Raw genomic sequence first — 26,503 nt, 5'->3', positions numbered from 1 at the left:
ACAATAGAGATAATACATGTAAGGCGCTTAGCTCAGCCACATAAATTGTACCTAATCCACACTAGCTATTATATTACCATCAGTGATAACAAAATCATAAGTGGCAATGATGCTGTCATGTACCCCAGCTGAGGAAGAGAGGGATGGGAACTGGTACCCAGTACAGACTCTTCGACTGCTTTACGTCCTTGCTTCCCAAAGTGAGATCTGGGCATCACCTGAGGGCTGGTTAGAAATGCAGAATCTTGCTGAATGGGAATCTGCATTCTAACCAGAGCTCCAGGTAACCCGTGGGGGAAGTGATGTTTTGGAGCCTCATTTAATCCCCAGAGAACCACCTGTGAGGTACGCAGTGTTAGCTAAATTTCAAAGAAACTGAGACTGAGAACTGAAGAGTCTTAGGTGACATGGCAGGGAAGAGCAGGGCTATTGACTCAGCCTCAGGGACAAGGGATGTGGCCCCACAGTTCCACGGCAGAGAAGGGTTTTACAGCACAAGCACATCCAGGTCAAGTATGAAGAGCAAGGAGGTTAGGGTCAGGTGTAGTTCATCACACCAGGACAAAGGGGACCAGCCTGCCGAGGGCCAGGGCTGCCACCGCCACTCTGCCAGCTTCCAGACACGGAGGCTGGAAGAAGCTCCAGGAGGCGCACACATCCTGTTTCTCCTTCGCGTGTGCTCGCCTTTGCTGCTACCTAAACCCACGCATCTCAGAACGGCCCTCGACACAATGTACCATCTATCTCTGCTGGTTTCCAAGTTATCTATCAACGGTGGCTTTCATTGTTTCGTATTATCATTCGGATACTCCGAAATCTAAACGGCACAGGGTTCCCAAAGCCCTTCACTTCTTTTCATTCAGTTGTATAGCACAAGCAGCCTGAGTTAGCGACAAATCCCCATTTTATATATGAGAAAGCTGAGCAACATCCACCTGCACTTGGGGTCTGCCTGTCTCTAGGGACCCAAGGCTACTTCGTCTCCCATCCTGACTCCTACTAATGCGGGGAGGAGGAGGAGGAAGTTGGAGGAGCTCTGCTCCGGGGAGTGTACTAGCAGTGGTCCCGTTCAATGAGAACCTGCTGTGTGTCAGACACCTGAGTAGGTGCTTTACATGAACTGTCTCACTTAATCCTCATGACTCTTTGCATTTTATGGACCAGAAAACTGAGGATACGGGAAGTGAAGTAACTTTCCCAAAGTCGCCCAGCTATACAGCGAGTGGTAAAGGTGAGATCAGAGCCCCTGTTCGTTCTCCTTTAATGCACCGCATTATGGTATGTGTGGCTATTTCTTCCGGGTTCTGGCAGTTTAAAAAACGTTTTCAGGCCGGTTACTCCTCCTCCCGTGAAGGGAGCTCCCCCACCCCGCTAAATGCCTGTGGAAGAGTCTCTGCCTAGGACCACAGAGGACACTTGCTGATCCTGCGATCTGTGTCTTCTCTAAGCCTCCTTCCCGAAGCGCAAGGTGGACCGATCCCCAGAAGGACAGAAGTCTGGGCGGACAGACGGATGGATGGACAGACAGACACGGCCCTCACCAGGCAGTCCTCCAGACGGCTCTGGTCCGTGGTACAGACATCGACTCTTAAGGTCTTCTGGTGAAGGGCTGGATAGGACATGGACACCGAAAACACCTCGTTAAACACGAGAGTGTCCGAGGCATCCAGAGGCCGGGTCCGGAACAGGCAGGTGGTGCTTTCAGAGCAGGGAAGGACAGCCACACGGATGTTCCTAGAGGACAGAAACACGGGAGAGCCAGGGTCAGCCCAGCCCCGGGGCTCAAATGTTGGGCTGACCAGCTGTTGCAAATGCCAAAGAAAACAGTGGACCGGGATCTGTCTGTCTCAGATCATCTCGCAGGTATTTGTGAGGGCTGCAGAAAGGGCCCCAAAGGCTATCACAATGCTCCGCCTTCTCCCGAATCCCCTAAATCCTCAGAACCTGAAAGCACACGAAGCCTGAGGCCAGTAGCGTGCACAGTTCCACGGCGAGGCTGCTTGTTAACACAGAGGAGTCCTCATGACAACCCCTGAAGTGATCGCTGTGACAATCCTAACAACGTCACAGATGCATTTATCCTTTGGACCATACAGCTCACTTCGAGGCGCTCTTGCACGAGTACCAATGACGTATGAAGTTTTTCATCCTGGTGCTGTGTATACGAGCAAAAGACTGAAAACAACCCCAATGTCCAATCTCGTCTTCCTCCTGTTTGGCCTGCTTCCTCCAGCCTCCCTCCTTCCCACACGTCGCTCCCCCGGATGCTGGCCAGGTGCAGACCGTAGAAATGTCAGCCCCGGCTGCTGCCACGAAGGCCTAGGATGTAGTTACAGGAGAACACACAGGCAGATGGATACAGGGAAACACACCTGGTCTGTACCAGGAAGGTCCGACAGGCAGGCAGTGCAGGTATTTGCCATATCATCATTCTCAAGGTAACACCCATCACAGCCAACAGAAATAGAGTGACGGGTGTTGACTCTTGAGAATAGCACACCTATCTCTTTCTGCTTGGAATACTTGAGTCGAGGGCAGATAAAAGCGGCCATGACATTCCTCTTCGTGAGGCTTCAAGTTCGCAAGGGCAGGGATTTGCTCACCGTTCTGTTCTTCACGCCGGCACATAGTAGGTGCTCAGGACATATTTGTGAAGAAACCAAAGCTGTCCAGAGCGCTCCTCTTTATAGATGGCGTGTCTGCCATCATGCCTCTGTCCACACTCACAGTATTGACACTTTGTGTCATGGTCACAGGAGTTAAATACCCACAGTGGGTTTACGGCCCATTGTCTGAGCATGAAAGAGCAGGCGAGTGACCCCGGCGATGGCCACAGAGGGTCAACTACATACTCACACTTTCTGGTCTTGTTGCAGCAATAGAGCAGAGAGGTTACTCAGCTGGATGATTAATATCGCAAATTGCTTATTCTTCTCGTCATACCTGAAATGGAGAGGAGCATATGGATCACCAATTAGTAACACATTCTGTCTGTCTGTCTGTCTGTCTGTGTCTGTCTCTCCCTCTGTCTCGATAATCACAGATCTGGCCGCTGGCTGCTCTGGGGACGGCGGTGAGTCAGAGGGTACAGACCTAGTGCTTTGCTGCCATTCAGGAATACAGGAGCTATGGGTCAGAATTTTAAAAGAGAAGCCAGAAGTTCGTATAAAATTTCCTGATATTTAAATGTTGGCAATTAATTCCTATTAAAAAAAAAATATTGAAGCCATCCCCCCATTAAGAAGAAACAAGAACAACAAATCTGGGCTGCGGCCTCCAGGGGTCGACTTCAGTCCAGGTGGTCGAAATCTCGATGGGATGGTAAGACAAAGGCCACAGCAACAGTGACCAAACAGAATGAGAGGCAGCAGGTCCCGGTCCTGGTCTGGCTCTGCCACTGGCCAGCTCAGTGAGTCAGGGTCAGTGACAATGTCTTCAAAACCTCGTTTTTTGCTTTTGTAAAAACGGGAGCTGGGAGGTGGGGAAAGAGGTAAGCCCCTTTAGCTAGGAGCCTGTCATGGTCAGCAGGTCCCGGGGTTCAGCCTTCCTCCCTGGGCAGTGGAGAAGGCAAAGGCTGGCACGATGCTGCCCACGAGGAAAGCACCTTGCACAGGCCACATGGCTCTGTCCTTGCCCTTCTCGTCACTTACTTCAGGGCAATCTGAATCTGAGTCGCACCCACTGCTTCTGATTCGTCGCTGTCAAACACAGTAGCTTCTGAAGCACCCAGTCTGGAAGGCAACGTGGAGAAGACAAAGGGTCAGATTTCCCTGCAGTGACCTGGGGCCAAAGTCATCTTCCCAAAACAAGGTTGTCTGGGAAGGTGCAGTTGGGTCCTCCAGGAGGAAAGTCAGGCTGGATCCAGACCCTCCCTTCCCATGGTTGCTCTGGAACTTTCTCTGGAAGGGGCTGCCATCTCTCCAGTGCTTTCTCCTCTAGCCTCATGCCCCTTACTGGCGACCAGAGAACGAGCATGTGCTCACATCAGAAGCGCCCCTAGCCCCAGGAGGAGCTGCGTTGTCTGTGTTTTTGGCAGAGCTCCGAACAGGGCTGCCAGAGGAAGGACATGTCGCTTGGGCATGCCCTCCTGTGGGTCCCCGGCACACACCTAGGGGGCCCAAACTCTGCAGATTCAAAGTTCCCAGAGATCCAGGACTCGGGCACCCACCTCTGCACAGACGCCTCATACACTCCGCTGTCCCCGGCCACGGATTCATCCGACACGGCAGCTGAGACACAGGCCACTTTGAGGCCACTCCCCTGGGCTGTACTGACAGCTGGAAAAAGAGGTGGGAAAAGGAAGGATGGCAAAGTGGGGTTCAGAAACCAGGGCAAATGTGTTTTGCAAACACATTTTTGGCCCATTCACCCTCTGTCCTAAGACGGTCCTGCCAAATTCCAACCACCTCTGAACTCAACAGCCAGGACCCGCCTTGCTCTGCGGGGAAGGAGATGGTGGCTCCTGATTCTATGTCTGACATCCCAGACGCTGTCCAGCGAGTCCAGCTTCCTGGGCTCAAATCTCCACTACTTACTTCCCCATAATATTCAGACAGTGATTTAACCTCTCTAAGCCCCGACTCCTCACGTGTAACATGGAGATGGTACCAACCACCTTGCAGGGCTGTTGGGGGGACTCGATGAAACACATGGACATTTGTAGCACAGAGACTGGTGTAGGGAGACTGCTCTATAAAATCCACTGCGACTGTCGTTCTCATCACTATGGATCCCCACACACTGGGGCAAAGTAACAGCCCCTGGACCCTCAAGAAGGGCACGGGGAGGACGGGAAAGATTGAAGCACGGGCTCTCCCACCTGGCCTATCCCAACTCGCTCCTGACTCAGCTCATCTCCCTGCCACTGGCAGAGGCCCTCGAGAGTCTCCGACCCGGGGCCCAGGCCAGGCACTGGGCGCATGCTACACATTCCTTCCTGCCCCGAGCCAGGGGTGCTACCAGTGTGCCAGGCCCATTGTCAGGTTCAAAGCCACCAAGATGAATAGGATAGTTCCTGCCCTCTGCCTGACAGGGAAGGCCAAATTCAGGACCCTCAACCTCAAGGCCATCACTACTGGGCACCTGCTGTGTACCAGGCACTGGAGGCAGACCAGAGAAGAGACCAGGGGTAGGCAGCCTGGGGAAAGGGATGGTGACAAGCCTGGGAGCTACAAGGGGCTGTCTGGGTGCAGCTTTCCCAGCCTGTGTCCCGCGCCTGCTACAGCCCACGGAGACCTCCCGCCTGCACACCCACACGTCTCCACCCTCCGCTAAGCCACTTAGGGAGATTAATTTGTCCGCTGACTGAACAGCAGCACTAATAGCATAACCTGCTTAGCGTCTGCCCTCAGCCTGGCCTCGCTCACTGCAGGAAGGGCTCTGGAGGTGGCATGGAGGAAATGCCATCCTGAGACATGCAGTCTCGACTGGCCCACAGCCCCGAGGACGCTGTGGGGAGGAGGGAGAGCCTGGCGCTGGCCTCTGGCCTCTGTCCCCGGCTTGGTTTAACATGCACTCGGGCAGCACGGGGAACGCTTCTCGACCCTCGTCAGAGGTTCCACCTGCCCCTCCTCCTCTCCAGGGAGCAATCTTCTGGAGTCTGCCACCTGCTGTAGCAGGAGGCCTGTTTTTATTTTTGTTTGCGAGCACTCAGCATGACTCCCTTCCTGATGAGGGAGCCCTAGGGATCTCTTCTAAGGAAATGGCTGGCGCTCACCCAACAGAGCCTTCGATCAACTGGGAAATCTCATCCTCCCTCTTTGCTGCCACCGGCCCTTGCACACGTGTGGGTGACCCTGGGCGCAGCAGCGGCCCTCCTGCCCATTCCTGGAATCTTAAGGCTGAAACGGGTCCAGCTTCTCCTAGCTGGCCTCACAAGGAGCCAGGAGCAGGAGGCCGCGGTAGCTGGAGCTGGCACGTGCCTTCATGGGGTTTTGGGGCATGTGGTCGTGGCACCGATCCTGACTCTACCACTCTGTAGCTGTGACACCAACCTTGGCCAGGTCATTTGGCCTCACTGTGCCTCACTTCGTTCTTCTGTAAGGTGGGGATAAATCTCACAGAGGTGTTGTGAGGCTTAAATGAGTAAATACGCATAAAGGTTCCTGTGTCTCGTATACCTGAACTTGTTAAGTCATAGCCAGGGACACCCAGGTGAGCTTACTGAGCACCCTGCTCAGTCCTGACCTTCACACCCAGGGCCAGATGGACGTGGTAGGGCCACCAAGCACCAGACTATCTCAGGAATGAACACACTCACATCCTAAGAGGAGAATGACGAGTGATGACCCAGATTCTAATCCTCACTTTACTACTTGCTAGCTGGGGACCTAAGGCAAGCGATGTCACCTGTCTGAACTGCCATTTCCTCATCCGTGAAACGGGCACAGTAGAAGTAACCCACTGCACCATATAAAGCACATTGCCCGCCACATAATGCACCCCAACAAACGTTAACTATTATGTTTCGTTATGTGGTTGCTGCTAAAGATAAAGAGGTTTTCTCTCAATAAGCTGTGGCTGTCATCGTCCGCATCGTCGTCTTTGCTGAAGATTCCAACTGGAATCTCAAACCACAGCACAATGCTCCTTCTGAGCCCCTGCAGAATACGGAAGTCAGACACATGAGTCCCTACTGCGATCAGGATAAAATCCAAAGTCCTTACCATAGCCCCACAGGCCTAATGTAGCCTTGCTGGGGACCCCCTCCCTCTGGCCTCCCCGCAGCCCCTCGTTCTACCTCAGAAATTCTGCTTTGCTAATCCCGAAGCTGGCTCCTTCTCACTGCTGCAGCCTCTGCTCAAATGTCACCTTCCTTCACAACCTGATCTGAATTGGCAGGCCCACCCCACCCTGGAAGGCTCCATCACATCCCGTTTTATTTTCTTCCCAGTGCTTTGATTGGTCTGGGTGTACAGTTATTGTCTGTCTGTGCCTTCATTTGCATGCACACCTTATGGGAACGGGGACCTGTCTGTCCTCAACACAGTATTCTCATGACTAAACCGGTGCCCGGCACACAGTCCGTGTTGACTGAATGAATAAACCATGTACATCCACTAGCTTGGGACCTGGCATTCAGTTTTAGTAGGTACTTAATATTATCACTGAGGCCCGAGCTCAGGCCTGAGCCCAGTGCCCAGCTTCCTCCCACCCTCTGGCTGTGCCGCTCTCTACCTTGGCCCAGCTGCTTGCCGTCCACTCCTGGCTCCTCCAGCCGGAACTGCTCCCGGGTGCCGCTGCCAAGGCTCAGTTCGCAAAGAGTGGCACTGAGCTCCGGGTCTTCAAACCCCAGGGGGCTCAGGAAGGCGTCTCCGGCCAGGAGGGGGTCAGCGATGAGAGGCGAGCAGGGCGGGGATGGGGAGGAGAGGGAGGAGCGGGGGGACAGGGAGGTCATGGACTTCGGGGTGCCGGACAGGGAGCGCAGGGCCTGCAGGCGGCCGCCCCCCTCTGCCTTCTGCGTCTTGGCCACCTCATCCTCGTGGATGGTGGTGATGCAGCCCGAGGGCCGGAAGCCCGTGGCCCCCTCCAGGAGCAGAAACTCCACCTTGCTCTGCAGTTCCGAGTCCAGTTGCTCAAAGGGGTCATAGTAGAGGTCAGTGAAGCTGGCCGAGGTGGAGGAGTCCAGGCTGGAGGCGGCCAGGGAGCCCCGGCTGGACGTGAGGGACCCGGGGCTGCTGCCTGAAGACAGGGACTGCATGCTGCTCGAGAGGCTGGGGGCAGGGAGAGAAACCAGGGTGAGGACTCGCAGAGCGGCTGAGCTGCCGGGAACTTCCTGCCTGACTGCGAAAAGCATCACAGGCACTGAGAACACATTATCTCAGTGGGCCCTGTTGACAGTCTCCAGAGTAGACCCAATTTCGGTAGAGAGGAAATGGGTACCCCGAGAAGGCCACCTAATCAGCAAGTGGCAGAACTGGGATTCCAATCCAGGCCAACTGCCTTCAACGTCCATTTTTCCCTCTCTCTCTCTGTTTCCCGAACGTCCACTGGCTGCGTTCCATTTTCACGATACTTCTCCATAGCTGAATCTAGCCTGAAATAATACTTCTTAATATGTTTCTGTACCTCAGTTTTCTACACTTCAGTACATCTATCTTAAAAGCAAACCTTATATCCTAAGTACAATTTTAAAAACAGTTTCACTTACTACAAAGAGAAGGCAACTGTTCAAAATACCCGATGAAAACAAAACGTTATTAAATTCCAGCGATACACTGTTGCCCACCAAGGCCCAGGCCTGAGGCCCACTTTCTCTGTGTGGTGGAACTGGGTTGACAGGTACCAGAGACGGGAACAAGACACACTGGCACCCGACTGGGCCTCCGCCTCCGGGCTGTCAGAAGGACTGAGGGGCTGTGCTCTGGAGAGAAGGACCCTGCCCTCGGCCACGCCAGGCCCAGCCCGAGTCTGCCAGACTAACCGCCTGCCTGCTGAGCTTCTCAACGTACTTGCTCCAGCCACGGAGGGCACGTGCAGGGCAGCGGCTGTGCTGGGCCACCTCGGGACACCTGCATCTGGCCCGCCCCCCGTGAGCCCACTGCCCCCAGCTCACCTTTTCAGCTGGGAGTGCAGAGCTGCCACCTGCAGGGCGGCTTCCTCCAGTTCCCTCACCAGCTGGTTCCTCTTACTGTTCAGCTTCAACCTGAAGGGAGAGAAGGCATGAGAAGGGATCCCCAAGGGACCCAGGCTCCATCTCCCTGAAACAGGCATCGCAAGCGTGTACTATGATGGACACAGACAGACTGACTGACTGACTGACACACACACGAACTTTCTAGAAGCATTTTATTATGATATTTGGGTGAGGTGTGGCCTCCAGCATAATCCTAAAGTAACTGCTATATTATTTATCACCTACAATATGCCAGGTGCTGTGCTAGGAAATTTATGACATTGCCTTAATTCACTTGCACAATAACCTTGCATGGCAAAATGGTTTTTATCACTTTATATACAAGGAAATTGAGGCTCTTAGTGTTAAATAATTTAGTTGAAGTTACAGATTTGATGGCAGAATTAGGATTCCACCCAACCATCTCTCCCGCCCCTTCCCACGCTCTTCCTCCCATCCATCCAGGCCTCTGCTCCCTAATATTTACTCAGTGCCCACCTTACACTAGACCCTGTTGTCGGCACTGGGGATAAAGCTGTGAGCAAGACAGAATCTATTTCTGCTCTTATGGAGCTTACCCTCTCCTGTGGAGGGTGGCGGGGGACAGATATTAAGAAATACTCACATCTAATTAATGTACTGCGTGACAAAGTTCATGAGGAAAAAGTACAGAGCTGTAGAAAAGAAAGTACGAGGCGAAGCCCAATTCAGACTGGCAGATGAGCCTCTTTGAGCAGGTCACTTTGTGGCTGAGCTAGCTGGTGCTCACCCAGATCTGTGCTCCCTGGGCCACAGCTGGACCTCCCTCCCAGCCTCCCCTGCAGCTGGGTACGTGAGGCACGTGACCAGGTTCTGGCCAATAGAATGTGAGAGAAGTGATGAGCGTCAGGCTGAGGTGGTTAAGAGAGGTGGGTGGGTCTTCTCCCCTGTCCCCTGTCCCCTGTCCCCTGGAGGACGACTCTTATGACCTAAAAGGGGAGGTGGCACAAGATAAGAAGAGGCTGGGTCCCTGAATGACCAACCATGCTGAAAGCTGCCTGTCAGTGAAGACTATCTAACTGGAGGCTATGGAGGGAACAAATAAACTTTTATTGTGTTAAGCCACAGAGATTTGGGGCGGCGGGGGAGACCTCTTTTAAGGTCACCATGGCTGCTGTGAAGAAAATGGGCAGGAGGCTATGGGCAGAAGGCAGGGAGAAGAGTTAGGGTGGCGGTCACAGTGTGATTCAGATGCTGTGGACGAGGTGACTCTGGAGGAGACAGAAAGCGCGTGGACTGGAGGGGGCGGGGCCAGGGAGTAAGTGAGGGGACTGCAAGGTCACTGCCACCGGCGCCTGAGTGGATGTGGTGACGGGAGGCGGAGCAAGCCGGGGGAAGAGGAGGGCTCCATTACGGATGTGTGGATGTGAACAGGTGGGCTGCCGTAAAGGTAGGGACCACTGTCACATGGATCGCCACATGGAAGAGATCACCATCTGTCACAGGCTGAATTGTGTCCCCCAGCCCCAAATTCATATGTTGAAGTCTTAACAACACAGCACCTCCGAATGTGACTGTATTTGGTGATAGGGCCTCTAAACAAGTAATTAAGGTAAAATGAGGTAACACGGATGGGCCCTGATCTGAGGGGTGTCCTTTTAAGAGGCAGGTAGGACACAGACATGCACAGAGGGAGGCCACGAGAAGCCACAGCAGACGACCATGCGTAAATGGCCACCTACAAGCCGAGGAGAGAGGCCTCGGAAGAAAGCCCTGCAAACGCTCTGGCCTCTGACTTCCAGGCTCCAGGACGGTGGAAAAATATATTTCCGCTGTTTAAGTCACCCAGTTTGTGGAACTATGGCTAAGCAGCCCTGACAAACAAATGTATCATCTTAGAGTAACACATAGAATGAAAAAAAAGGCAGGGCCCAGGACCAAGTTCTGAGTATGTACAGCATTCCAAGGCTGAATGGACTGGCGACAGTCAGCAAAGAATGGGTCCAGGGAGCCCAGAGAAGATCTGGGTGTGTGTGGTGGAGGGTCACGAATCCTGGGAGCCAAGGTCTGCACCCAGGCACGTCTGACACTAAAGCCCAATTCACGACCTCTCCCTGGTAGCAATACCCTTGGGATTGGAAGAGAGTGCTGGATACAGGCCCACTGCTTAACCCCTAGCTTCTCCTGAAATTCCCCCAGAGAGGACAGCTTGGGTGGGCTCCAGGGAATGTGCTGGCCCCTGGAATGGCTCCTTCTAACTCCTGGAGTGGGCCAACTCTGAGGTCCCCAGATCTGAAAGGGAAGGGGCCCCATCAAGCAAGTCTTTGCCCTGACAAACCCATGACTTGGGGTGTTCCCGTGGATCCACTAGATCAGTGATTCTTGGTGTGTAGCCTGCAGACTACTTGCATGAGAAAGGGAGGAGTGCTCATTAAAGGCACATCCCTGGGCCCGACTCAGGTCTACCGAATCAGAAGTCCGGGGGTGGGGACCAGGAATCCACATCTTCACTAAGTATCAAGGGTGATTTTAGGTTTACGAGCTGCTGCACTGATTGGGGGCTGCAAGGCAGGAGCTGTGCATCACTCTCCCAGCACCTAGCGTGGCACCCACCCGTGGGCCTCTCAATAAGTAATTGCCAAATAGGGGACTTTCTCCCAGTTGAAGTAGGCCAAGTTCATGTGCTCTGCTGAAAGACCATAACATTAAATAAATCTCCCTTGGGCAGATGTGTTCCACTGTCAGCCCCTTGGATGATGGCCCCTTATGCCATCCTGCAGGATGCTGACCCATTGCTCCTGGAGCACAGCCAACCCAGCCTGGGGCCTGGGAGAAAGAGTTCGTTTCCACGGAAAAACCTAAACACACTATCCCTCCACCAACACGCCCAGGCCTTCGACGCAGGCCCTGCAATGAAGACCAGCGCTGGCTCCAGAAGAACTGAGAAGAGGTGAGGGGTGGGCGGGGCCCGGTACTGGGCAGAGACTTGAAAAAGTTGCAAAAAGACACCCAGGGCAGTGGGCAGAGTAGCCTTGGCATGGTCCTTGGCCAGCTCAATCCCCAGTCCTGTCTGGGGCAGGGCAGGCAGCAGGCCAGCAGACGAAGCCTGTCAAGAACAAGGTCCTTGATGCGCCATGGAACAGACACGACCATGGAATCTCCTGACCCTTTGTAAGAGCGAAGCCCTGAACTGGTGTGAGCTCTGGTGTGAGCAGCCGGGGCTCAGCATTTCCACCTCCGTTTTACTTCTCTCTGGGAGAAAACCACATCGGCATGTTCTGGGAGTAAATGCAGGTTCCCACTGGAGCCCCCACAGGATGCTGAGGGGCCTGGGGGTCAGGTGGCCTTGACTTTCTGAGCACAGGGGTGTAGCCACCAGCAGTAACACACAGGTGCTGAGGCCTCCTCCCAGAGGCGTTGGGCTAGGCAGGCCAGATGGCCTTTGTGTGTGCTGCCTGGCACATGCTGGGAGGCCAAGAACAAACACATCAAGCACAGAAGGCAGAGCATCCAGAAGGCAGGGCTGGAATCCCCACAAGCTCAGCTCAGCACCTGGGGCGCTGGTTCAAAATGCAAGAGCCTGAACTGCATCTCAGGCCAGGGGAACCGGTCCCTGGGGTGGGGCCAGGGAGTCCACACTCCAACACGCACCCTGCAGGACAGCAGAGCAGCTCCCAAAGCAGTGAGAGGGCCCGTGGGAAGGGAGGGGGAAGCAGGGGTAAGACGAGGGGAGTCAGGATGTCTGTGATTTGTGATTGGGGTTTGGCAGGTTCCGTGGTGTGGCTTTCCTGAAGGTGTCTATCCCTGTTCTTCTCAAAGGCACCTCGAATGGAGAGGCTGTCGTGTCAAGATGAGGGCGTAATATTCCCATTTTGAGAGACAGAGCTGAGTACGAGAAACAAAGAAAGAGACCTAGAGCGACGACAGTCAGAGGGATGGACACAGACAGACAAACATGGGGCGGAAAGCAAACAGCTATGGATGCAAAGACTGCTGGGTCGGCTCTGGCTCTCTCCCTCCCTCCTGCAGGAGGCTCACAGCCATCGGGACTGTCCCTCCCCTTCCCCAGCTCTCTCCTCTTCCTGCCCACATGCCCCAGAGGATCCTGCCCTTCGGGACCTTGCACTCGCCTGCTTAGCAGCTGCTGAGTCGTGGAGATTTGGGCTTCCCTGGACTGACTGTGTGAGCTCACTACTCATGAAAGACGGGGCCGAAGGCGATAACAAATGACCTTCTAAATGGCAGCAGCCTAAAGCAAGCGCGGGCTCTGGAGCCAGTGAGCCTGGGTTCTAATCTCGGTTCTGCCACTCAGTGATGTCGGCTGAGCCTCAGTTTCCTCATCTATAAAATGAAGAATAACCTCAGGGTTGCTGGGAGGTTTAAACGAGACGATATAAGTTACAGGGTCTGGTACATCATGGTACCTTTTGCATGTAGCATAGGAGACTCTAAGAGAACATCCGATTCTAGTTTCAAGTAACCAAAATTACTATAGCAGAGAAGAACCTCAATTCACAATCTGGTCCAACCACCTGCCTTCAGACCATATAGGTATTTGAAGTAATTATCCTATTTTTTCTCTCTATTAGGCAACTGAAATCCATATTGGCAATGACTTGCTCAAGGTCAGCCATGGGAAGGGACTCTCTTTTAACCCAATAAGGAGTAAAGCTGTCATGAGTCTGCTCTCTTCAGCAGCTGGCTGTGAGCAGGATGAATAGCTAAGGGCTTCTGGGAACAAGTGAGGGACCTAGAGGACAAACAGACAGACCAGGAGATGCCTGCAGAGGCCCTCCAGTAAGGTCTGCCCAGGCCGGCTAAGCACATTTTCTTTCAACTAACACTGAAGGCATGAAGGCATAGAGACACAGGTTTTGTCCCCAAGGCACACAGTCTGAGAGAAAGCAGCACAGAGAGTCTTGGCGCTAAGGGAGATTTCTAGAAGGTGCTCCCAAACGGTGTAAGACAGCAATTATTGAAGACCTAGTCTCCTCCTCCTCCCACCTGCCTGGTGATGGGTCAGCACTAATCAGCCACCCCTCCCAGGGGAGGATGGAGAAGAGGAAAATGTCAAGTCCCTGGTAACAATTCTGACAAAGGGCTTGGTGGGGAGACATTCCCCACCACTGACTGGTCAGTGGCCTCTGATGTTTTGCGAGAGGCCAAGAAGGGACCGGTCATCTTGATCCACCGAGAACCCCGCCATGTGCAAAGGAAGCTCACTCAGTTGCTAGATGGGATTGTGACCTGGGTGCCTTAGAGCTCAGAAGGCTCCCTGAAGGTGTCTTAGGACCCATCACTGGGTGATGCAGAGAGAGCACATCCAGGCACCTAGGACTCCTGACCTGCTTCCACTGGGGCACAGGCAAGTTTACCTGCCTCATAAGCTGGACGTCTACCTCTGATTTCACCAGCAAGAATTCCCTTGCTCACCCTACACCCCACACGTTTGAAAATCACTATCTTCAAATCTAAGCTCCTTCAGGGCAGGGACCTTGCTCCATAAAGTCTGCTGCCAGAAAAAGTGAAAATAATGAGAACAGATTTTAATAAGGGCAGGGATCATGGCTTATTAATTTTTCCATCCTCCAAATTGCCTCGTACACGGAAAATGTGCAACAAAACATTTCTTAAATGAATAAACATAGGGCTGACGGACAGAATGAATGAATGAATGAATGAATGAATGAATGAACGAACGAACGAAAGAGAAGCCGGGGACTGCAGGACCGCCTGTGGACACGAGGCTATGCTCTGCCCAGCGTGTGTGCTGGCTGGTGGGACTCTGAAGGCAATAAAGGCCTAAACCAGAGAATGTAAACCAGTGGCTTTCGGCTTTAATTGAGCTCATAGATGAAGCTGATTTAGCTTTCAGAGTATTAAAAAAAAAATTTTTTTGGATTAGTTGCCAATATTTAAAAAAAATCCAAACAACTCTTTTCTTGAAAAACAGAGACTTCTGGCAACCTGGGGCCTGCACTCCCACTTGCTGGAGGAGGGGGACAGCACCCACTTTAGACAAGTGGGGTCTATGCATGCCAGTCTGACTCAGCCCATGGCCAGGTGGGCCTCTAGCATTTAAGTCACCTGATCGACCCCCAAACTGCAACTCCTTAGCATGGGGCAGAAATCAATTAGCGGGCCAAGATCAGCATGAAAAGAAATGCAAAATAAGACAGAAAACATCACAGGGCCATCACACATAGAGAAAAGTATGCATCGTTTTGTGAAACTTTTGCATAAGGTGAGTCACTGTCACAAAGTTGGAAAACGATTGCACTACATTATACAGTTATGTGGCTTACCTTAATCAGAAGATAATTTCTAAAAACCTACACATCGGCAGACCCTTTAGTAATGCGACCCCCTATGTAAAGTCCTGGGGTTGTTAGATGGTGAATCATTTGCTACTTTGGAAAATTGTGAGACCTCAAAAACTGTGTCCTCAGGGTGGAGCCAAATGTGGCAGGTGATCCCCCTCACCTCTTCCCCTACCGGGGGCTGGAGGAGTGAGCAGCAGTGAGGGAAGGCTCCCACGCTCCCCCCAGCCCAGCCCAGCCCAGCCCAGCCCCACCTCTCCGTCAGCGCCTTGCTCTGCGTGTCCCGGGCTGCCTGCAGGTCCTTTTCCAGCCGCTTCCGGGCCATCTCCAGCTGCTCCACCTCCCCCTGGGTCCACTTCCGGGGGCTGATGAAGCGCATCTCCTTCAGCAGCTCCTCCTTCTCATTGATGAGGATCAGCCGATCCCTCTCAGAGTCCAGCACTCCAGGCCAGGCCTCACTGTCGAGCTTGGCCAGCTGGATCTTCAGGTTGGCGACCCTGTGGGCCGACAAGGTGAGCGTGACTGGTGTGCCCACGGCACTGTGGGAGCAGGGTGACAGGTTGCATGTCCAAGGGGTAGAGGGACGAGGAGCCATGATATCCACAGAGTAATCTTTCACACCTACTGACTTCCTTTTGATTAGCATGTCCTCTCAAGGAATACATTTTTATCTAACAAACCCGCGTGGTGCCTACCACGTGCCAACACTGAGTAGCCTCTGCAGGGATGGGGCAGAGACATTAACAAGGTTATGTCCCTGCCCCAAGGGACACTAAGCCTGATAGAACAGAAAGCTGGATTTATCCATAGCCTCCGAACACCAGCTATGTGGCCTTGGGCAAGTTTCTCTGAAGGAAGTAACCCATTCCTCATGGGTCGTGGGTGAAGGCTTTAAGACAACCCATAAACTCTCAAAGCACAGTACTTGGCACACAGTAAGCACTTAATAAATGTTTCCGCTACCTCTTATCTTCTGGTTTGACCATTTACTACGTATACAACACTGGGCAAACTCTCTGAGCCTCGCAGATAAGAAAACGATTACTCATTGTGAAAATGAGCAAAAATGTATTCATACTGGCACTTACTAGGCACTAAATCAGCGGCTGTCACGGGCCCACTACAGCAGACACAACACAAATACGATACAACAGCTAACCATGTTCACAGCGGTGGCAGCAAATGTAAAGAACTGTGGATGTGGGGCCAGAGGCTGTGAGTTGGTGTCTTGGCTCCGGCCTTCTTGATGAAAGGGAAATTTTGTTAAGAAATCATTTCGGTATCATGAGCTTAGAAGTCTAAGCACAGTGCCTAATACACTGCAAGCACTTAATACATGTTTTAAAGGGAGGAGTTGGGAACCCTGTCCCTTAACTGCTGTGAGACTTGGCATCCTCATGTATGATTGATTACCTAATATGCTAGATATTAGGTATGATTACCATTGAACCAAATAAAGATTCATAATATAATTAAGAGCACTAACACAAATATCTAAAAAGCAATCATGTGACCCTTTAGGATTTTGTCTTTGCAAAGAGCTTTCACATCCTAGCTTCACCCCACCCCTAAAATGTAGGTAAGACCTGGTGGGAGACCCTGTTGGACAGATAGATGTCCAGAGAGGACATAGCTCAAGATTGAAAAATCATAAACCTGGCCAACAGTTGTGGAGAGCCCTGGCCTCTGGACTCCTAGTGTGATCATATTTGCAGATAATGTGGCCCAACACGTATTTTATCAAAATACTGTTAGAGGCAAGATCTCCATGTTATGTAGTAAAAATTCCATACGGAGACACATATCTAGGTTTGCTCACTCTCCAGCCAAGTGTCTCAGCAGGGATTCTTAAGAGTTAAGTAATTTAAATTGCATATTCACATATATAACAATCCATCAAGAATTGGCTTTGGGATAACTCGGTAGCTGCTGTCCCCCACTGCTTTGAGGACAGAATGGTGTGGCCAGGTCTGGCAAGGGCTCCACTATATGTGGGACATTGAAGGGGTGATTGACGCTTTCTTGGATGTTCTTTCTAGCGGCACCTTCCCTATGCCAATGCTCCTTAAACTCAGGGCTATACATCCTTTGGAGAATCTGATGAAAACTACTACTAGACTCACTCCCCAGAAACGCACATGTGACAAAGCCTGGCATGCAATGGGCCAGACCTTGCATTACAGCCACCGGCCCGCCCTCCTTCAAGTCCCACAGCCTCTGCTCTCCCATTCGGCAGGGTGCTCTGTCCCTTACACCTTAAACTGGCTTTGGGTGGAGGGAGATGCACAAAGGGAGATGAGATCGGACGTGATGAGAAGTTAGTTGTGATATGACTTCTCCCTGTGATGAGAAGCTGAATGGCTCAGCCCCTAAGGGAAGACTCCAACCCTGTAGTCTCTCCAGAACTAATCACCTAAGATAGGCATTACGGCACTGGAACAGACCCGGAGTCTAGGGCAGTCCTCTTCAGGAGAAGAGAAGTGGCCGTCCGAATGCAGAAGTTCTGTTGTTTTGCTGGACCTCTAGGGGGAGCTAAAATAGTGCAGAGGACGGGGTTTTTTTCCCCCTACCTGACCAGTATCCAATTTCTCTCCCTTTTGTTAACAATATTCCAAGTTTTCTTTGGGGAATCACTCCTCCCACATTTTCAAGTCACTTGGTTCTCGCGAAGCTGACTTCAACCTCCCTCCTAGAGTTGGGCACATGATCCACGCCTGGACCTTCAGACAATTCTAATTCTCCCTGCCCTGCAACAATGACTGATTCACTCAGAAAAGCCAGCGAGTCTCAGCACCCACACTTGTTCAAACTGTTGGGAAAGGTAGACACTCTTTCCAGGGGGGTTGCTAGCCTGGTACCATGTAAGCTTTGTGTTGACAAGAAAGTCCGTCAATACAAAGGCAAGCAGGGCGGAGAAAAGAAAAGAGACCAAGTCTATGTAATATCATTTCACCCGCTGGATCCAGCTGTGCCTGAAGCTAGCCCACCCCAGGACTTTGAAGTTTAATAAGCCAATAAATCCCCTTCTTTGCTTCCTCTGTTTCTATCAGATTTCTGTCATTGCTGCAAAGGGTTCGAATGCTCTCAGAGTTGGCAGAAGTGTTTGGCATTGCCACACACTACCTGGCCTGGCTTACAAGTTCCATGAGCCAGGCAACTTAGCCAAAGGAAAACTGAATGCAATACATCTGGCTTCATTCGCCAACAATGCCCTGTGGGTTCTTTCCCAGTAAGGTTGACTCAGTGTCTAGGAAGATCATGGACTTGAAGCCAGATCATCCAAAGTTCAAATTTTGACTCCACCACCTTACAAAGTCATGAAACATCTTGATCTTACCTTTCTCCTCTCTAACATGTAGATAACATGATATAACCTATGCTATAAGGTTACTTTTAAAATTAATTGAGATAATGCACATACAGAAGTCTTATTACAATGCCTGGCCCGTAACGGATGCTCTAAATATGTCAGCTTTATTATTTTAATTGTATTTGTGGCAGTGGAACTCAACTGCTTAGGATCCTGTGAAGCCAAAGAACACCTAAAGTCACTGGGGTCTACACCCCTTAGAAGCACAGCCTGGTCAAAGCACTGGGCAGGTGACATTGGAGTGGGTAGGATCCAGAGTCTTTTTAGCCTGTTGCTAAAACTCCAGTCGTGCTCCTTCAAAATAAACTGCATACAGGGTCACTGGAAAACCTTGATTACAGAAACTGAGGCCAGCAAGTGGAAGACAACTGGGCTTTGAGGTTTAACAGATCTAGGCTGAAAGCATATCTCTACCCTTTAGCTAAGTATCTCTGGGTCAGTCACTTCCTCTCTGAGTTTCAGAGAGAATAAAAGTAAGAAGATTTTAAGATGTATCTTCATAATCTTTGTAGGATTAAACAGGATGAGGCACGTAAAAAGCCAGGCACAGAGCAGACCCTTTACGATAGATATTACTGTTAGAAACATCCCACCCCCAGCCCCCAGCCTCTAATTACCTTCTCTTAGCCTCTTCATATCGAAGGCGCAATCTAACCCTCTCTGCCAACTGATTGTTGCTGCTGGTGCCGAACTGGGGAGAAGAACAAAGTCAGGAATTACATGGCTGTTGTGGCCAGTGCTGAGTTGAGTTTCAAGAGCTCAGGAGAGACTTGACAGCTTGTGTGGGAAGCAGCTAAGAATAGGCCGCAATTATGGAGCTGGCTGAGTGGATGGCAAGGAAGCTAGTTAGGCAAAAACACTTTTCTTCCTTCAGGCCGTGAGAAGGGCCCCGAATACAGACATCGATCACATCTAGAAGAGAAGCTGGGGGCCCAAAATATCACGTTGCAGCTTCAAATGGCTTAGAGCCCATTCAAGCCACAGAAGCATGGAGGACAGCTGGTCAGGAGGAGACAGGAACAGCTAATATACAAGAAAGCCATTCTGGGAACACTGGGAAGGGGGTCGACCAAAAACTCAGGAGGCTGCCGTCGGGCGTGAAACACTGGGTGATGAAGAGAAGGTCCTGGAAGTGGAAGGAGGCACAGAGTTCCTTCACAAATACTTTGGCCCGCAAGAGGGTGACCGGTGGACACAGGGGTGGTATAGAGAGGAGCAGGTAGCCCCGTTGGCTGGGTCAGTCGGTCAAGAACGGCAAGAAGCTACAAGGCTCACCCAACCAGATGTAGATATAGCTTCTCTTTACTAGTGGGAACACAGCTACGTCAGATAGGAATAGCATTTCAGCCATGGAGGCTGGGAGGGACGTTTGCTCGACGTCACCTGCTCTAGGAAACAAAAGCTCTCCAAAAATGATGGCTTGCCACAGGTCAGTCCTCCCTTGGTTTCATGAGCTATGTCTGGAGGGAACTTGCACTGTTCAGCACTATGACCAGACTGAGCTTTTGAACTGGGGGTCAGGCAGCTGTCTGAAAGCTGTGTGTACTGTTTTGGGACAAACAGGAGGAAATATCCTGTTTTCCAGGTGGTGAAAGAAAAACAGAATAGTGCCGAAAAACAGTATGAAGGAAATCAAAAGTACTTTCTGTGCAGTGTCTAGAGACAAACCACATGGCCAGGTGATACTCAGGACACAGAAGAAGTGCTGACATTTCGTCTATATCCTCATCTCCTGGAAAGCTGGGGCCAGATCTGCAGCAGACTGAGCTCCAAAAGGCTGAGTTAGTAGCCAGCCCCACAGAGCGCCATGAGCCAGCTCCTCAGGTGAGTAACGGGAAGGTGGCCGCCCACCACAGCAGCCTCCCAAAGGCTCTCCCTTGGGAGGCCCCCAGCAGCCCACACTGCCTACTCACGCTTCCTGAGATGTCTGTCTGGGAGCTCACGTCCAGGTACTGTTTCGGCAATGGGAAACTCGAGCTCTCCAGGGAGCTGCTGCTGGACCACAGGTCCGAGTGTGACCCTCTGTCAGTGCGGAAGCCGTCCTTCAGCATGGCGAGGCTCTGATGGGCAGAGGGCAGGGTTAGCGACACACCTTCTTGGGAGGGAGCTCTGGGTCTGTCACACTCCATGCGCCTTTCCTCTACTTTTTGTAATTTAGCAGGATCCCAAGGTCACCCAGACATTCTACTTATCTTGAAAACAGCCACCAGTGAGCGGGTACTTAGTACGTGCCAGGCCTATGACACGGGAGGGACTGGTGGGGACGCTGGCTCTGGAGACACACTGCCTGAGGTGGAACTTCTGCTCTGCTAGTTCCTAGCTGAGTGAATTGAGCTAGTTGATGAACCTCTCTGTGCCTCAGTTTCCTCTCCTGCAAAATGAGAATGATCACTGGTCCTATCTCACATGGCTATCATACTGATTAAATGAGGTGAACAACGCAAAGCGCTAATACAGACAACACTCAGGAACTGTCAACCCTACTGTGACCTTATTATCTTGACCACAGTCCTGCCAGGAATGACCCATGATTATGCCTGTTTTATCCATGAGGGGGTCATGACGTGGAGAAGCTGGCAATTGAGAACTGGGATTTGGTCCTAGTGTATCTGACCAGAGATTCCGCGCTCTGAGCTGCCAACATGATGGGAATGTGCCTCACTGTCCACTAGTGCCTCATCTGAACGCTCTCACGGGGCTGCTGTCCTGCCAGGAGCTCTGAAATCATTCTGTTCTGTTTGTAAAGCTTCCTTCACTGAGTCACTTACGGCATCTCTGAGCCTCAGACTCCTGATCTGCTGATAAAAACGATAATATCTCAGAGGTCAGGGTAGTTCCTGTGAGGGGCAGTGAGAGGCACAGGGGATAAGAGAATGGGCTTCTAGACAAGTGTTCATGGGTTTGCATCCTGGCTCTACCAGGTACTCTGTGAGCTGTACGGTCTTTACCTGTATGATAGGGATGACGTAGGACTGATGTGAGGAATAAGTGAGCCACGATGCATGCAAAGTGCTTGGCACAACTGCCTGGCACATTAAATCACATTTATTACCATTTGTTCAGTTCCCAGCATAGAATCAGAACATGCAATGAAATGCTTATAAAGATGCTACATTCTGACATCAAGGTTAATGATGCCGAAACACCTCCCTTCATTCGCTTCTTTGCAAAGCTAGGTAGCTAGAGCTAGTGGTAAGGACATGACTTTTGGACTAGAGGGCTCCTGTTCCAACTCTACCATTTACACTAGCTGTGTGACCTTAGGCAAGTCACTCAATGCTTCTGAACCTCCATTTCTTCTTCTATAAAATGAGGCCGAAAGCTCAAGATAATTAGTGAGAACTCGGTGATCTGTGTAGCATGTGGACAGAGTCCACGAGTCCAGGCACAGGTGCGTGGGAGAACTGGAGATGGGGCCCGTGTCACAGAACTCTCGTACCTTAATGAGATCTTGCTTCTCCTTTTCTCCACAGGTAATGGCCTTTTTGATGGCTTTTGTTTCTCTCAAGACAGCCTGAGCTTCATCCAGTTTGTAGCTGCCCTGAGCATCAGACATTTTCTTATCGATTCTAGGAGACAGCCAGTGGGAAAAGTCAGACAGAGATGGGGCGAGGGGCAGGGTTTCCCCAAGGCAAAAGCACAGACCACAGTGCTTCATTCCCTCAAGAAGTCTCCTCTCTATCCTGCCTATGGGATAAGGCACGGAAGGACCTTGTTAAATTGCAAATGTCCCATAATGTGGGGCAGCAGAAGCAACACCACTCGAAGTCGAGGGTCCTCTAAGTGTCCGCTCTTCCAGGAAGCCTTCCCTGATTACCTCCCTGGGTCCTCCAGGCTGGGCTAGGTGTTCCCATAAGATGTTGTACATAGATGCGACATTGCACTCATCAAGTTGTATTATGGTTAATAATTTATGTGGTAGTGGCCTGTAAGTTGACTCTAGCAGGCTTGAATATGTTTGAGTAATTTTAGTACCTGGCATATTAGTTCTTTAATGTCTCAACCTCAGAACTCTTGATATTTGAGGCTGGATCACTCTTTGTTGTGGGGGGCTGTCCTGTGTACTGTAGCATGTTTAGTGTCATCCCTGTCCTCTGCCTACTAGATGCCAGTAGCGTCTTGACCCTAAGTTGTGACAACCAAAAATGTCTCCATACTTCACCTAATGTCCTCTGGGGAAGAGGAGCAAAATCACCCTCTTTGAAGAGCATTTGTGGAGTTGACAACACGATGAAGGAAAGGTAAAAGGACAAAACCCCTCAGGCCTGCTGCTTAGTAGTGTGGTCTTGGGTATGGCCCTCAACCGCGAAGAGCCTTGGTTTCCTCCTCTAAAAAAAAGGTAGACAATGTCGTCTGCCCAGCGCATGTCACAGGGGTGTTAGGAGTATCAGTGGGAGAAAGGATGGAAGATCACGTGGTGAAGGAATGTGAGGGGTTAAAAGGCTTCTAGCCTGGAGCTTTATCGGCTTATCTAGGTCCTATGCACAGGTTCGTTTTTTGATGGGGGTGGGGGAGGGGAGAGAATTTTAAAAAGTGAAGGGTCATGATGTTTTCTGAAGGTCAGACTAAACCGGAGACGGTGTAGACCCCGGTCCTCTGGGGAAGTGGGGCTGCGCTGGGGGAAGGGTTCAGAGGGCAGAGGTGAATTTTAACTGCTTCACCACGTTGCCAAATGTGCCACCCGAGGTTTCAGTCCCAGGTGCAGGAAAGGGGTTGTGACAGTCGCAGAGGAAGCACCACACACTCATTACTTCAGGATGAGACCCTGCTGCGGGCATTCCTTCCCACTTCCTGCTAGAGGCCAAATGGTCCTGAGCTAAAAATAACCTGAATGGGAATCACTGGGGGGCGGGGCGGGGCAGGTTTCCATCCAGGTCTCATCGTCTGCGCCCCTGAGCAGGAGAGGGAGGAGGGACTCAGCCTCAGCACAGTCCTCCCGTTTCTCTTTCGTTATTTCAGCCTCCACGGAGCGAAAACAAAGCCCCATTTATGTCTCCCCACTAAAAATAGCCTGTCTCTTCCTTTCGAGGACTTGGGCCTGAGCAAGCCTGCCAGGTCAGAGAAGACTGCTCTCAGATTTAGTTGGAGAAATTAGTCGAAAGGGAGCTCCCCCCAGCAAAGGCTGGCCCAAGCCGCCTGTGGAGAGGAGGAACCCTCAGAGTGAGTGTCCAGGACTGGAGGTGGCCCTGCCCCAAATGCAGGGGAGGGGTGGGTGCAAGGGAGACCTTGTTTGCTTGAGCAGGTCCAGGGGCTGGAGGCTTTGGGGAGGGGGCTGTGCCCAGCTGTCCTCTGCCAACAGGGTGAGGATGGCTTTGAATCCTCAGCAGGATGAGACAGAAGCAGTCTGTCTCTGGGCCTTGGGCTCCTCAGACAGCCTCTACCTGATTTTTCTCAGGGGCCTTAGCAACCCAGGCTCTGGAATTTGGCTCCCGAGAGTAGCTCCAAGAGGGAGCACTCTTGGGATTGGGGTGAGGGGAGGAGAACAAAGGGTCACCATTATGTACTCAGTGAATGAGTCTTTTTTTTTTTTTTAAGGTTAAAGAGTTGTGTGGTTGGGGAGGCTAGGGTATTCGGGTGGGGTGGGTGGTGTGTTTTAGAATTTCCAAATCACGCAGCTGTCCTTTCTCTCGGCACGTCAGATTCACACACCCAGTAGCCACAGAGACGCAAGGAAGAGGCTCCGACAGCAGCCAGCTCCTCTCGGTCTTGTCCAGACAACTCTCACCTGGGCAGGGCAGCTCTGGGGACACGCAGAGAGATATTGCGCTGTCCTCCTCCCACGGGGGTGATGTGCCAAGTCCCAACTCTTTCCTATTTATGTGGGCTCAAGGCAGCTGGCAGGCCCTAAACCCCGGCTTTTGTCTTGATTTTCCAGTCTCCCCTAAGAGGTGTCCTTCAATCCTCATCGTCCTCTTTTCTTTTGAAAATGAGCTGGGGACCATGAACTGAACAAATGGATACATTCCACCTTGCCCCGTGTAATGCAAAAAAGGGAGGCTAGGAGGTAGAAGTGACTTCATCGTCCCTTATCAGAATCTGAAACAGATCCCAAGAGATATAGACAGATGGTGAGGGGCCCTACGCTTTCCGGGTGGGGAGGGGTTTACCTGGGATGCTGCCAGGAAGGGAGGTCTTAGGACATGAATTTCAAAATCTAATAGTGCTGGGTTCTAATCCCAGCTCGGACGCTTACTAGCTGGGTGGCCTTGGGTATATTTCAACCCCATCAGTGCCTCATCTATAAGATGGGTCAAAACAAACACTTCTCTTAAGGGAGTAAAGGCCGTGAAATGTGGTGACTGAGGCACACTGCTTACCCGGAGCAGCCTCTAGCCCAGGGCGGATGTTTAGTTCATCCGAGCTCCTTCCCAAGGTCAAGCAGGCAACCAGCAAGAGGTCACCCCTCTTGCTGAGCACATAGTTTAAGGGCTGCTCAGGCCCACGTCATCTTGCCACAGGCGTTCCCCCTCCCTGCCAGGAAGGGAGGTCTTAGGACATGCATTTCACCCCTTACACTCACTGGGCTCCTATGTGCCAGTCACTGTCACACACTTCACGTGAATTTTCCAATTCAATCTTCACAATAACTTATTTTTCAGATAAAGAAAACTAAAGCTCGGCGGTCCCAGGACACTGGCATTCGAACCCAGGCCATGTCTTCTGGCGGCTACAAGCCTAACCCTCTATGCCAAGGTGTGCGTTACAGCAGGTGTCCCCCGCACTGAATGAGGGGAGCGGGCTTCCGGCTGGGGGGGCGTGGGCAGCCAGAGCTGCTGCAGGAGTCTTATCTGGCTGATACCGGGCGGGAGGACGGAGGGAAAAAGAGGAGGCTTGTCTCTGAGGTTTCAGCTCAGCTTACCCAAACGACAAGAATTTTCAATGCTGCTACAGGGTGACAAAGTGGTAAAACAGGTTTGTGGTGGCTCAGAGAATAATGGGAAGGGTTCTCACCAGAAGCTCCTGAGGATTGCAGGACGGGGGAGGAGGGGGGAACGCCTGTGGCAAGATGACGTGGGCCTGAGCAGCCCTTAAACTATGTGCTCAGAAGCTACCCCACTGCCAAGTGGAGGCCTGAGGAGGCTGCTTGCTTTACAGGTCAAAAACCAGGAGTTTTCTCAGCTCGCATGACTGCCTTCCACTGTCCCTGGCTCTGCCGAAGATCACCAAGAAGCAGAAAGCACGATCCCTTAGTGAGATCAGAATCTGGGGTGAGATAGGACTGGCATATGTTTATATACATATATCAGTAACATATATCTATATAAGCACATATGTAGAAAACCATAATTTGCAATGATTTATAATATAAAAATGTACTGCACACAATCTAAAACACTCTCCTATATCTTGTGTTGGGAGGGATTCATGGTGGTTTGCCCCAGGCGGTTGGGACTTAGTGGTGGGAAGATGTAAGAAAGAACCAACAGGCCTCGATTAATTGGGCCCGGGGACAGACATCCAAAGGCTCAGGCTGCGGCCACAGGGTGGGAGCGGATATGAAGCTCAGAGAATGATGAACAGGTATAGTCAAGGAGAGAGAAAAAGCAAGTGACTGCAGAAGCCGCTGCTTGTACAGACGGGACCTCCTCGGGAATCTAAGTGACATGTCCCCGAGACCGGAAAACTCAACTGGATGTCCTCCGTGGACCTTCCAGGCACCTCTGTAATGACTGTCCAATGAGTCCATTAGATAGACTGAAGGTGACCCAACGCATAAATCTCGGTTATATGTGTGGTTAACGAAAACAGTAAACTAACACTTGCTGAGTACTTACTATGCGACTCAACTTCCTCGTCGATAAAATGGAGTCAGCTAAAAGAACATTCCTTACAGAGTTGCGATGAGGATCGAATGAGGTCACCCAAGCAGAAACGCTGAAAGTGCTTCCTGGCACAGAGTGACTGCTCTGAGCTAGTACAGTCACGACAATGACAACGAACACAACGGCTCGGAAGAAACGAACAGAGCCGCATCTTACTTGGCCGCAGGTTAGCCTCTAAAAGTGAAAATTACATTGGATCGAAGTTGTTCTGGGAACTCCTTAAGTCACCTATAAAGTACTCTGTGGTGGAGAGAGCCTTGTTCCTTCCACAGAGCATGGCAGACGAAGTCGCTGTTCAGTTTTAGGGTCATGGGCAAAAAGAACCTTTCTGGTTTGTGTGCCTCTGAGATTCTGCTGGTTCCACTGGAGGGGATGAGACAGGTGAACAGAAATGCCC

General features: G+C 51.5%; 1 protein-coding gene and 1 long non-coding RNA gene across 7 annotated transcripts in view; one reads left to right on the top strand and one right to left on the bottom strand.

Moving 5' to 3' along the window:
* The window catches only part of WWC1 (WW and C2 domain containing 1), a 130,896-nt gene that overhangs the window by 26,548 nt on the left and 77,845 nt on the right, over nucleotides 1-26,503 (bottom strand). For all 6 annotated transcript variants that reach the window (XM_039877373.1, XM_039877391.1, XM_039877399.1 and 3 more), the window contains exons 6-15: nucleotides 21,723-21,852; nucleotides 20,197-20,343; nucleotides 18,901-18,974; nucleotides 15,168-15,410; nucleotides 8,555-8,644; nucleotides 7,177-7,712; nucleotides 4,169-4,277; nucleotides 3,651-3,731; nucleotides 2,857-2,943; nucleotides 1,542-1,734 (exon numbers count right to left, since the gene is read on the bottom strand). In XM_039877373.1, coding sequence (XP_039733307.1) covers nucleotides 1,542-1,734; nucleotides 2,857-2,943; nucleotides 3,651-3,731; nucleotides 4,169-4,277; nucleotides 7,177-7,712; nucleotides 8,555-8,644; nucleotides 15,168-15,410; nucleotides 18,901-18,974; nucleotides 20,197-20,343; nucleotides 21,723-21,852 — 1,690 coding nt within the window. The remainder of the gene's footprint in view (nucleotides 1-1,541; nucleotides 1,735-2,856; nucleotides 2,944-3,650; nucleotides 3,732-4,168; nucleotides 4,278-7,176; nucleotides 7,713-8,554; nucleotides 8,645-15,167; nucleotides 15,411-18,900; nucleotides 18,975-20,196; nucleotides 20,344-21,722; nucleotides 21,853-26,503) is intronic.
* LOC120614646 (uncharacterized) lies at nucleotides 23,263-26,082 on the top strand. Its single transcript, XR_005656032.1, has 3 exons — nucleotides 23,263-23,443; nucleotides 24,883-24,976; nucleotides 25,379-26,082. It is a non-coding gene; the product is annotated as an uncharacterized LOC120614646 (long non-coding RNA).

The sequence above is a fragment of the Pteropus medius genome, unplaced genomic scaffold, assembly GCF_902729225.1.
Source record: "Pteropus medius unplaced genomic scaffold, Ma_sr-lr_union100, whole genome shotgun sequence".
Taxonomy (NCBI): domain Eukaryota; kingdom Metazoa; phylum Chordata; class Mammalia; order Chiroptera; family Pteropodidae; genus Pteropus; species Pteropus medius.
This window is presented reverse-complemented; position numbering and strand designations above follow the sequence as displayed.